Raw genomic sequence first — 13,134 nt, 5'->3', positions numbered from 1 at the left:
TCTTTGAACACCAAGACCTAAAGGCCCAAACAAAACTCCTGGTCTACAGAGCTGTTGTTCTCTCCAGCCTGCTGTATGGAGCAGAGTCATGGACCACCTACAGCAGGCACCTGGGAGCCCTGGAAAAATACCACCAAAGATATTTATGAAAGATCCTGAGGATCAGCTGGAAGGACAGACGCACCAACATCAGTGTTCTGGAAGAAGCCAACATGGCTAGCATCACCACCACAATAACGCAGCACCAACTCCGATGGACAGGCCATGTCATCCACATGTCCACCACACGTCTCCTCAAACAGATCCTGTATTCCCAGCTGAAGGAAGGTCAGCAAGCTCCTGGCAGGCAAAAGAAAAGTTTCAAGGACAATATCAAGACCAGTCTGAAGAAATTCAACATCACATTGAGCAACTGGGAACACATTGTACTGGATAGGCGCTCCTGGAAGAAATCCTTGCAAGAAGGAGCGGCATGTCATGAAATGAAACTCCACTGTGTTGCAGAGAAAAAGCGGCAGCACCACAAGGAGAGAGAGAAAAAGGCTTAACCACCACCACTTTCCCCTGTCCACACTGCACCAAAGTATGTGGATCACGAATCGGCCTCTACAACCATCTGAAGACCCACAAGTAGACAACCCAACAGAGAGGACAGTCATACTCACTTCGAGTGACTGTTGCTGCTGCTGCTGATGATGTGTGTGTCTGTTTGAGAGTGTGTGCCTGTTTGAGAGAGTGTTTACATGTATAGCCTACTATACATAAATTAACTTAAGGTAAGGCTGTAGACTTCTGTAAACATAAGTGATGGCTGATAAGCCAGTTGTAAACATTTTTAACAAAATAGCCTACTAGACAGTTGTGTTGAAACTGAACAGAATCAAACTAAACTTATGGTTAGGCTGTGGGCCTAGGCTGTAGGCTTCTGTAAACATAAGTAGACTATTAAGAAGCTTAAATAGAGCATTCACTAAATTAACTTTTAAGAACTACTAACAACAGTCTAGTATATTGCCTTTCTTCCTGGACACTGGGTCGTAAGAGGAGTTGTTCACAACAGGAGCAAGCATGTGGTGGTTCTGAGGAGCTGGGTGGTATTCTTGATAGGGGCAGACAAACATATATGGTATATTCCATGTGTGATCATTACAGGGACCTGGGAATATTTCATCATGTGTAGCTCTGACCTTCCTACTGTTGGCTGCTTGGTGATGCTGTCTTGTTTTCGTCTGTTGCGTTCATCTCAAGTCACTGGATAAAATATGACTGGCTAGCATCACTGTGGATAAAATATGACGGGCTAGCATTATTTCTGGAAATGTTTCAAAATAAAATGTGCCCCAATTTGTATTAACCAATATTAGTTAAAACCAATTTCAACACTAAGTACAGATGGTGGTGATTACATTTATATTGGGAATACAACATATAAAAATCACTTCTTAGTTTTCATTTGGAGATACAGTATTTAAAAGTAAAACGAGTAGGATTTTCCTAAAAATCGATGTATAGACTCATACAAAAATAATCCCTCTCGGACATCACTTATGACACACTAGATGTGTGGTGGTGTCTGTATCTGCAGAGACCCTGTCCTCTGCCTCTATTTCTTATTTTGCTAGGTACAGGACATATCTGGGGATTAATCTTTGGGCAGCGGGACTCTATAATAACATAGTGACTGGGTGACAAATCGAGATTGTAAGCACGCTTCCAAGAGGAAGCTACGACAATGGTGGACACAGCGCTGCAAAGACACAAATATAGTGAGGCGAAACGCCAAGTGGACAAAGCTCGTTCCAAAATGAGAGTGAATCTGTGGTTGGTTTTCACCCGCTGGCGAGCACTGAAGGAGAGGATGGGGATGAAGAGCAACACGGAGTTGGCCTGTACACTGGATGTGTTCTGGTGACGTCGCGCCGGGGGGAGAGGGGCCGACTTTGAATGTTGTGTTTACAAACCGCAAGCGACCAATCCTACTCGTTCTCCCATTGAGCAAAACAGTTTTCAAGTGACACACATTGGGAACGTTCCCTCAAAGTTGATATCAAGAATTTTGGGATAGAACTATCCATCCATCCATGATCTGAACCACTTATCCTGGTCGCGGGCAGTCACTGGACGGCAGGTGGGGAGACACCCTGGACAGACCGCTAGGCCATCACAGGGCCCGCCCACCCACACACACACACACACACACACACACACACACACACACACACACACACACACACACACACACACATTCATACCTAAGGACAATTTAGTACGACCAGTTCACCTGACTTACATGTCTTTGGACTGTGGGAGGAAACCGGAGCCCCCAAGGAAACCACACAGACATGGGGAGAACATGCAAACTCCACACAGAGGACGACCCGGGATGACCCACCAAGGTTGGACTACCCCGGGGCTCGCACCCAGGACTTTCCTGCTATGAGGCGACCGCGCTAACCACTGCGCCACCGTGCCGCCCGGGATAGAATTACCTTCGTTTAAATGAGCCTCTCTGAAACCAAAACACATTTTAGGTACAGTGATAACATATATTTGAAGTCTTGGAGGCCCCAGATAGAATCAAACAGATCACTTCCTCTCGTGTTGGTCCCAAAAAAAAACTACAGAAAACTACAGAAATGTGCTCCGGCTCCACTACAATATAAAGCGATCTTTCCAGGCTCGTCATAATAACAGAGGTCAAACTAACAGGTCGTTAATCATTAAGGCAAAACACAGATGTGTTTGACACCACAGCCCCTTAACCAGACCAGCACCGATCTTTGATCCCTCGTAACACTTTCTACCCAGAGCTTCTCATCCTGCATGGCAGACTTCAATTACTGAGAAGAAATAACCCTGTTTGTAATTCAGACATCAGCCTTGTTTTCGTCTGAGCTGCAAACCACTTGACAGCTGACTTTGATCACTCAGGAGAGAAAAAAACTCGTGCAGTTCATTAAATAACCTGGTGTTAAAATATCAAATCACTGGTAAACACGGTGTGGTTGTGTTAATTATTCCCCTGCCTCGTTTAATCTTCTTTTATTAGTGCATGAGTGTTGTAAATATGATTCTTGCCTGTGGTTACTTTCCCTGTGATGTACCAACACCTGTCACATGAAACGGGCTTAAAAAGCAAAAATTGGGTTTCCACTTACTTCAGATGGTCTGCTGCGGTGTAACGCAGTCAAGTGATTACCTTTCTTTTTTTGTAACTTTGCTACATGAAGTATCTTCTTCCAAAATGAGGTAATCGTGACTTATTCCACATCTCTTCATACTGGATGTTTGACACAGTTTTTTCTCCTTTCCCATCTATTTCTCTTTTTCCTCCTAACCTCTCTATCTCTATCTATCTATCTCTGTCTCACTTCCTTCTCGATTTTTTTTCTTTAGTATTTCAAAACTTATTTCCTGCTTTGAGAATGTTGACTTTGTTTCTCTGCCCTCCTCTATGTGTGTGTGTTTTGTTTTGTTTTTTTACTCTATAGGTTAATTTGTGTTGATAACCTTTCCATTCTTCTCATTTTTCTCTCTCTTGCTTCTTGCAATAGTCACTTCTCTTGGGCACTACCAGTCCTTACCCTTCAGGTGGACATTTACTTGGGCTTATCAGCATGCTGCATGTGTGTGTGTGTGTGTGTGTGTGTGTGTGTATGTATGTATGTGTGTCGTGTGTGTGTTTTTCTTCATATGTGTATTTGTGTGTTCATGTGTGTGTTTATCTCCATATGTGTATGTGTGTGTCCTGTGGTGTGTGTGTGTGTGTGTGTGTGTGTGTGGGGGGTGCTCTGTGAGTGGCTTTGTGTTTGAGGATCGGTGTGTATGTGTAAATGTCTCCGTGTGTGTCTTTGGCTATATGTGTCCACCTGTATCCTGTTGAATTGTGTACGTCTTTCGTACACACACAGTTTGATGTGACCACTTTTTGAGGCTTTGTGGGATTTTTTGAACTCCTTAATCAGCTGCTTTCACCATGTCCATTTTGAAAGTCATCTCAATCAGAGGAGGAGAATGGTTTTTGTTGTGTCATCCTTTTCTTCATCCTCTATAATAATATTCACATTGTAGTCCACCTGAATATACACTATATGGACAAAAGTATTGGGACACCTGGCCATTACACCTACAGGAGCTTTTATGACATCCCATTCTAAATCCATAAGCATTAATATGCAGTTGGTCCCCCCTTTGCAGCTATAACAGCTTCCACTCTTCTGGAAAGACTTTCCACAAGATTTTGGAGTGTGTCTGTGGGAATTTTTGCCCATTCATCCAGAAGAGCATTTGTGAGGTCAGGCACTGATGTTGGACGAGAAGACCAGGCTCGCAATCTCCATTCTAGTTCATCCCAAAGGTATTCGATGGGGTTGAGGTCAGGGCTCTGTGTGGGACGGTCAAGTTCTTCCACACCAAACTCACCTAACCATGTCTTAATGGACCTTGCTTTGTGCACTGGGGCACAGTCATGCTGGAACAGAAAAGAGCCCTCCCCAAACTTTTCCCACAAAGTTGGAAGCATAGAATTATCCGAAATGTCTTGGCATGCTGAAGCATTAAGATTTCCCTTCACTGGAACTAAGTGGCCTAGCCCAACCCCTGAAAACCAACCCCATACCATTATCCCTCCGCCACCAAACACAATGCAGTCAGGCAGGTAACGTTCTCCTGGCATCCGCCAAACCCAGACTCGTCCATCAGACTGCCAGACATAGAAGCGCGATTCGTCACTCCACAGAACACGTTTCCACTGCTCCAGAGTCCAGTGACAGCGTGCTTTACACCACTCCATCTGACGCTTGGCATTGTGCTTGGTGATGTAAGGCTTGCATGCAGCTGCTCGGCCATGGAAACCCATTCCATGAAGCTCCTGGCACACAGTTTTTGTGCTGATGTTAATGCCAGAGGAAGTGTGGAACTCCGCAGTTATTGAGTCAACAGAGCGTTGGCAACTTTTACGCACTAGGTGCCTCAGCACTCACTGACCCCGCTGTGTGACTTTACGTGGTCTGCCACTTTGTGGCTGAGTTGCTGTTGTTCCTAAATGCTTCCACTTTTCAATAATACCACTTACAGTTGACTGTGGAATATCTAGCAGGGAACAAATTTCACAAACTGACTTATTGCAAAGGTGGCATCCTATGACAGTACCACGCTTGAATTCACTGAGCTCTTCAGAACGACCCGTTCTTCCACAAATATTTATACATGCAGACTGCATGGCTGGCTGCTTGATTTTATACACCTGTGGCAATGGGTCTAAATGAAACACCTGAATTCAATGATTAAGAGGTCTCAATACTTTTGTCCATATAATGTGTGTTTTCTGTTTATCTGTTGGTGTCTGTTTGCCTGGCGGTTTTTCTGCTTGTCTCTCTCTGTTTCTTTGACTGTTTTCCTGTCTGTCGGCCTTCCAGGCTGTCTGCACACCTATTGTCAAAGTGCTGCTTGTGTCTTTGCACACTACTATCACCGGGGGGAAGTTCAGTCTGCTGCTGTGTGTGTCCTAGCTTGGTAAATTTAGTCTCACAGATCGCTTTAAAAACATGTGTGTCAAGCTGGCGTGTTGTAATATCACAAGCAACAGGACGTGAAATAAGATGGAGATCAACATGTTTGAAATACTTTCATGATTTCACATGCATATAGCATAAAGCCTGTTTTACTGTGTGGTTCTAATCTGTGTTGTCTTGTCAGGATGTATCTCTGCAACTTCTCATTCATTCGTTCATTCGTTGTTGTTTTTATCTGCTTTGTGTGACTGTATGAATCGTATCTTTCAGAGTGTAATTGTCACCGCCATTCGTTTGACTGTTACTATGACCCGGAGGTGGACCAGAGAAGAGCTAGTCTGGACATAAACGGTCACTACAGGGGAGGAGGCGTCTGCCTCAACTGTCAGGTAACGGCACACTAATATTCTCTATTCTCTTCTACTTCCGTTTACTTTCTTCTTCTACTCAATGAGCTGTTATTCAATTCACTCTTGCCTGATTGTGCTCTGTTCTGTTGTGGTGTGTTGTGATACATTGTTCTTTGTTATCTTGTGTCTTTGTTTGAACTACATTTGATCTGTTTTCCAGTCACTTCTAAAGTGTGATCAAAGCACATCATGTAACCGACAAATAAGCTAGAAATCGTCTTTTCATGTGTTTTGTGAATCCTTTGTCCTGTGTCTGCATCTGATACCTTTTGGTCCGGCTCTCCATGCAGCACCACAGCACTGGAGTCAACTGTGAGCGCTGCATCCCCACCTACTACCGGTCACCTGACCACAACATCGACTCCCCATTGGCCTGTTCTAGTGAGTAGCGGCTGTCTGTCAAACAATGTCGCCGGGCCAAAAAAAAAAAAATGCATTCGCTAAAATGTGTGAAACGCTTTCTAATGACACAATGTCAAAGGACAACAATGTGTCGAATATTTGCATTGTTTTAATTTCACTTCTCTCTACTGTCTCTTCTTTGTGCTTTTCATCATCTTTTTGTGCTACTACTTGTCGTCATCCTCTTTCTTAATTGATTTTCATCATTCCCTTGTGCTTTCCTCATGCTTTCTCCCAATCTGTCTGTCTCTCTCTCTCTCTCTCTCTCTCTCCCTCTCCTACACAAAGAGTGTGTGTGTCAGTCTGAGTTTACAGATGGTACCTGTGAGGATCTGACCGGCCGGTGTTACTGCAAACCAAACTACACCGGAGAAAACTGTGACTCCTGTGCTGAGGGTTACATCAGCTTTCCTGACTGCTACCGTGAGTGTCACACCACAGCACTAGTAATATGATAATGATAATAATACACAGCACAGTGGCTTGGTGGTTAGCACTGTCACAAGAGGGTCCTGGATTCAGTTCCAGGCCATTTGTGTTGAGTTTGCATGTTCTCCCCAGGTTAACTTGGATTTCCTCCCACAGTCCAAAGACATACATGTTAGGTGGATTGGAGAATAGTGTGAGACCTGGTGACCTGTCCAGGATGTCCATCTGCCTTCCACCCCGTGACTCCTGGGATGGGGCTCCAGTTATCCTGTGACCCTGAATTGGAAGAAGCAGTCATAGATACTATATAATATTTTGGCATTGGATAAGTCCGTTGTAGAACACAAACAAAAACAGCAATACAACACTGTACGCAGACCTGGTCCATGCCTTGTAGCCTGGGCTGTCAGTGGTGGTCGAACCCAGAGACTGAAAGATGACCCCCATGTTGCAGCACAACAAAAGAGAAGAGTTAGAGCAAACAAACTGACCTTAAACCAAGACATAGGAGCATCTCATGACCACCCCTCAGTGCCCTCAAAGCGGTGAGGACTAGTGGCTAATTTAGACTAAATGGCGCCACTTGCTAATAAATGTGGCCAACTATGTTTCCCTGCAATATTGAACATTTTCATCCACAATGGGTCTGTTATCTTGTGAGGCCTTAAATGTGATGAATTCGGTGCATATTAGCGAGCCACAGGGCAGAAAGTGACATCTTAAAATCTTATGAAAGCCCCTGAGTATTAGATTTCTCACAGTGACAGAAATTGTTGTAATTTAGTTAAAAGAAATAAACAAACAAAACAAGAAATGAATGATGTTAAAAGTTGCTGAGAGCTATATCAAATGGACAAAACGGAAACTATGTTTAATGACGCCGCTTCTTTTTGCCCTGTGATGGCCTGGCGGTCTGCCCAGGGTGTCTCCCCGCCTGCCGCCCAATGGCTGCTGGGATAGGCTCCAGCACCCCCGTGACCCTGATTCGGATAAAGCGGCTTGAATAATGGATGGAATATAATATAATATACCCTGGAATATGTGTAGGGTGGCGTAATCATTAGAGTGACTATACATCGATGGCTAGATGTATGGACTAATGGAATCTTTGAATGATCTCGTTTCTGAACTCCCTCTTTCTTTTTCTTTCTCTTTCTTTCTGGTACTCTGTATCTCTCTCTCTCTCTCTCTCTCTCTCTCTCTCTCTCTCTCTCTCTCTCTCTCTCTCTCTCTCACTCACTCTCTCACAGCAATCCCTACCTATCCCAGCAGCAACAACAATGGAGAGGCTAAGCCAGCAGGAGAGATCATCAGTAAGACCTTTCATTCTCTTTTTCCTCTCCTTCTGTCTGTGTTTTAAGGCCCCTAGTTTGCTTCTTACACATGTGACAATATATAGTTTGCGCATGATATGCACTCGTAGCTATGATGTCTATGATACTGATTTGTGGCATTGTCCAGCTAATACGGCTAATGTGCTAATACTCCTAGTGTCTACATTACTGTTGTGACCTTGCACTACATTAACATGACATAACATGCACCCTTGGATACAATATGTCTGTGATACTGACATTATGTGACATTGTCTGTCTACTTTGTAATTTGAATCACTCCCTATTTATGATCTAAGGTGCACTTATGTTCTTGACATGGACATGTGGATGTGATATGACTACTACTTAGTGCTCTATGATGCCTTTTGGTGACACAGGAACTTCTAATTTACTGACTGCCTTGTAAGTGCCTTTGGATAAAAGTCTTTGCCATATGAGAAAATATCAACGCACAGTAACCAGAGTTTGTTAACTTTTACATTTCTTCCAAATGAGACGCACACAGACCTAATAAGTGTGCGCGCACACACACACACACAAAACCATGCACATGCCCTCCTCATGGAGGTCCGAGTGCAGTGCTCTGCAGTGGTCTGTGGGGTCCAGCGCCTTGCTCCAGCTGCACTTTGGGGGTGACTGTAAGCTTGTAAATATGAATGTCAGGTGAACATCTGAAATATAAATGACACCTTCAATTATTACTCAGTTATTTATCCGATGGTCTTCAAGTTGCAGGTCCATTGATGGCCTGAAGGCTTCATACATGTTCCTTGATTTTTTGTTTTTGTTTTAATTTCCTGTGTATTCTTAAATTCTTGGTTCCGGTCGAGCCATGATTCCTGTGTTATAATCCCCCTTGGAGTTCCTTTTTCTAAGGTCTGTGTGACGTCAAGGAGGTTGATAGCACTTGGGCATTCATTTATCTGGACTTTTTATCAATTCTGAAATTAATTCACAGGCATTTACAGGAGCATCTTAGATGGGGAAATGGATTTCCATTAAAGTTCAGGCGCTGCTTACTTTGGGACGTTTGTCATGATAAGAGTGCTGCACCTATCCAACGTATTGCAGTATCCAGGATTTCATCCTGACTGGTTTGCATCGAAAATGAAATGTCCTCTGTCTTTATCTCCATTTTGATCTTCGTGCTGTTTCGCTGATGCACGTCTTCAGGTGTTACTTTCCATGTCCTCATTTTGCCTGTTCCCTTTGTGATGTTGTGGCAGGGCAGACTTCTTGGGAATTGTGGGAACGCATGGAGGTGTGAATGGAAATGTCAACAATGCATGATAAGCTGGCCCAAACACTGTTCTCTCCAACCTTGGAGGCAATTATTGGATCCCATTACAACAGCGCTCCTATCAGGGTGTTTGTTTTGGTGTGAATTTGACTGGGAATGGAGTCAAAAAGAGATGATGGGACGAGTTTGTATAGGCGAGGAATACTCTGCCAAAAACTGCCGCATTGTTTCTTTTCTCCACCTCTTCTTTCCTCCACCTCATTGATGTCTCATACTATCTCTGTCTCCCTTACTCTCTGCTTCACCCATTCCCTCTTTTTTTCCCCTTTTAGATGTGCATGCACACATTTTTACATTTTTTTCCCTTCATGCCACTTTGAGCAGCGTTTATAGAATGGTTGAATTTTTATGCTTTGGCAATCTTGCATTTTAATATGTCCCTCCTTATCTTTCTATTTTCCTCTCTCTGATTTTTCTCTCTTCATTTTTCTTCCACCACCTCTGCTCCCTCCCTCTAGACTGTGAATGTAGTGCGGCCGGTACTGTGGATAACTCATGCAGGCCGGACCCCCGCACTCGAACCTGCGTATGCAAGCCAGGCTTTAGTGGGGACCACTGTGACACCTGTGCCCCTGGCTTCTATGGACTCAATTGTCAGGGTAAGATAGATAGATAGATAGATAGATGGTTTACACACGGTCTCTCTCTCTCTCTCTCTCTCTCTCTCTCTCTCTCTCTCTCTCTCTCTCTCTCTCTCTCTCTCTCTCTCTCTCTCTCTCTCTCTCTCTCTCTCTCTTTCTCTCTCACACACACACACACACACACAGAACCAGGAATCTCAGACACTGTTTATTTTGTTTATTTGTCCACTGCTAGTTTACCACCCAGGAGTGACCTCTAAGTAAACAACTGTCTCTCACACACACACACACACACACACACACACACACACACACACACACACACACTCCTGAGTAAACAACACTGCACCAGACTGTTTGTCTGTCCTTGTGTCTCAGTCACACTGTTGCCTGTGTGAATGTGCTTTTAAAAGTCTAGTAAACACTGAGAGAATTGGTCAAATATGCAGACAAAGTCTGCTCTAAGCTAAACTGGCATTCACTGCGTGCAGCAGACACATCAGACGCAGCTCAACTCAGCTTGGACCCTGTTGTGCATTTAAATTTGCCCTTAGACACCCAGCCTGGCGGACAGAAACATAGACACAGACAGAAAAAGGACAGGCGGAGCAACAGAAAGATGTGGAGACTGATACACACACATTCTAGTAATCATTTGCTCACTTCCTGTCTTCTATTGTGTGTGTGTGTGTGTGTGTGTTTCTCCAGCCTGTCAGTGCTTGGGTCCAGGGTGTCTGGACAGGTCATGTGACTCGTTGACTGGCCACGGCATTTGTCGTAGTGGTTTCCATGGTTACCACTGTGACCAGTGCGCCCCCGGTTACTTCAACCATCCCCTCTGTCAACGTGAGTGGCCACTCTCTCTCTATTAAAAGTTACCTGGTGTAGCTTTAATCGGCTTTTTTTTTCACTTCAAAAAAAATACTTTGCAAGCTGTGGCATTCATATTTGTCAGAGCGGGAAGACAAAAGTTTAGAATTATGCTTTTTTTTTTTCTTAGCGTACCAACCCCAAATTCAAATTTTGATTAACTGAGCTGTCTCCACCTTTCTTACTCTTCCAGCTCAGCTATTGTCAGATGTGTATACTGTTGTTACGGATAGTGTTTGAGTCATGGACTTCAGTGAATTCCTTGTAATCACTATATGGATTATTTTAAATAAATCCTAATTTTAAAATCTCTCTCTCTCTCTCTAGTGTGTGGATGCAGTACAGTAGGCTCTCTGCCAGAAGGGTGTGATGTGTCTGGTCGCTGCCTGTGTAAACCAGAGTTTCAGGGACCTCGATGTGAACAGTGCCGATCTGGATTCCACTCTTATCCCAACTGTCAAGGTATACTCACTCTCTCTCTCTCTCTCTCTCTCTCTCTCTCTCTCTCTCTCTCTCTCTCTCTCTCTCTCTCACTCATTCTCATGCACGCACGCACGCACGCACACACACACACAGTTTATTGGGTATTATGGTATTCCACTGTTGCTTACATAGTTTCTAATGGAATTATCCATAGTGCCAATATTTAAACTTTTTTGAATATTCTCTGTAATTAATTAAGTAATTAATTAAGATAACGCCTCTCTTCTTGTTGAGCAGTAATGATTTTTAACCCACCCAGACTTCCCCAAGCAGTCAGAGGATTTGAACAGTCAGTTCCCTTTCACACATCTACTTCTGGGCCCTATGGGCTATACCCCAGCACACACATATACACACACACCCAATTAAATCTTACAGACTTTCTTCACCAGATGAGAAACCAAAGCATCAACAGTTACACAAGTCATGTACAGTTCTGCAAACTCAACTTGCGGTTTTCCCAAAGCTTTAATCGGCCCCATTTCATTCGCCGTGAAGGCTTAAATCTCCACACCTGAAGTCCTTTACAGTATCTGCATTGCTATGGGAAGCATATGGACGCACAAAGAGAAGCACAGGTGCATCCACTTAACTTAATATACCCTCTTATGAAGTGTTATATTGCCTTGTTAAATTAGATGGTATTTTACTGAGGCGCCATCTGCTTAGTCTGATGCAAACTCAGCGAGCATCAGCGCTTACTTACACAGCTACAAAACGCTTAAAAAGCTGGGATCAAGTATTTCGAAAGCATGACGTGTTTTTATTCCCAGGGGACATTTGTGGTTGGTTGTGTGGGAGTGCCTTGCAAACCCCCTTTTTAAACAAAATATTGCATGGGTGCAAAGAAAAACACACAACTCCAAACAGTCAAGTCCAGGTTAGGTTATTTAGAAGGAAATTACTACCACAAAACATTTGACCAATTATTCAGATATTGTTCACATCCCCCACTGTTTCTATCTTGTGAGCTCATTTTTTTTTAATTTGAAAAATTTGTCAAGATGCGTTTTCTTTGGTTATTTTTGTAACGAGATGTCTTACTTCCTCTTTTTCCCAGTGTGCAGCTGTAACCCTCGCACCTCATTGGATGCCAGTTGCAGCGCATCAGGCTACTGCCAATGTCGGCCAAACTACAGCGGGACGTCATGTGACCAGTGCGCCCCTGGTTACTACGGCTACCCCAGCTGCACACGTCAGTCACACAACACTGCATCATGTTGTTCAATTAAAATTGGAACTGTTTCTCATGTTTCTCTCAATCTTCTTGTCTGACAACTCAACACTGATTGTGACTAAAAAGACAGTCACACAATCAGATAGATAGATAGACTCGTAGATAGATATAAAGAACTGAGAGAATTGATAATTTGATGAGGTGAAAGTTTAAGTGACCCCTCCTTCTCTCCTCTCACCCAGCCTGTGAGTGCTCTGCAAAGGGCTCACGATACTCCAGCTGTGACCAGGTGACAGGACAGTGTGTGTGTCTGCCAAACGTCGCAGGACTGAAGTGTGACACCTGTCATCAAGGGACCTATGGCTTCCCTAATTGCCAAGGTAAGGATGTTTTTATACACACACACACACACCCACACACACACATGGGGGAGTGTGTGGATCAGAATATTAGCAGCTGTGTCATATTACCTAGTGGCACCGCCCCCAGCATCAAGATTAATGTAGGAATTCCTCAAGGTTGTCCCATTTCACCATAGTAGTTTATCTTAGTTACAGAAATGTTAGTACATTACATTAAAAATTGTGATGCCATTAAAAAACTAAATGTATTAGGTACAGATGTTATCATGA

The 13,134-nt window shown here is 43.7% G+C and overlaps 1 protein-coding gene across 1 annotated transcript in view; it reads left to right on the top strand.

The window, feature by feature from the left end:
* The window catches only part of lama5 (laminin, alpha 5), a 166,069-nt gene that overhangs the window by 86,833 nt on the left and 66,102 nt on the right, over window positions 1-13,134 (top strand). Inside the window, exons 8-16 of the mRNA XM_056299591.1 lie at window positions 5,784-5,902; window positions 6,214-6,304; window positions 6,614-6,748; window positions 8,005-8,067; window positions 9,850-9,990; window positions 10,681-10,818; window positions 11,170-11,304; window positions 12,386-12,520; window positions 12,745-12,882. Coding sequence (XP_056155566.1) covers window positions 5,784-5,902; window positions 6,214-6,304; window positions 6,614-6,748; window positions 8,005-8,067; window positions 9,850-9,990; window positions 10,681-10,818; window positions 11,170-11,304; window positions 12,386-12,520; window positions 12,745-12,882 — 1,095 coding nt within the window. The remainder of the gene's footprint in view (window positions 1-5,783; window positions 5,903-6,213; window positions 6,305-6,613; window positions 6,749-8,004; window positions 8,068-9,849; window positions 9,991-10,680; window positions 10,819-11,169; window positions 11,305-12,385; window positions 12,521-12,744; window positions 12,883-13,134) is intronic.

This window comes from Lampris incognitus, chromosome 2, assembly GCF_029633865.1.
Source record: "Lampris incognitus isolate fLamInc1 chromosome 2, fLamInc1.hap2, whole genome shotgun sequence".
Lineage (NCBI taxonomy): Eukaryota > Metazoa > Chordata > Actinopteri > Lampriformes > Lampridae > Lampris > Lampris incognitus.
This window is presented reverse-complemented; position numbering and strand designations above follow the sequence as displayed.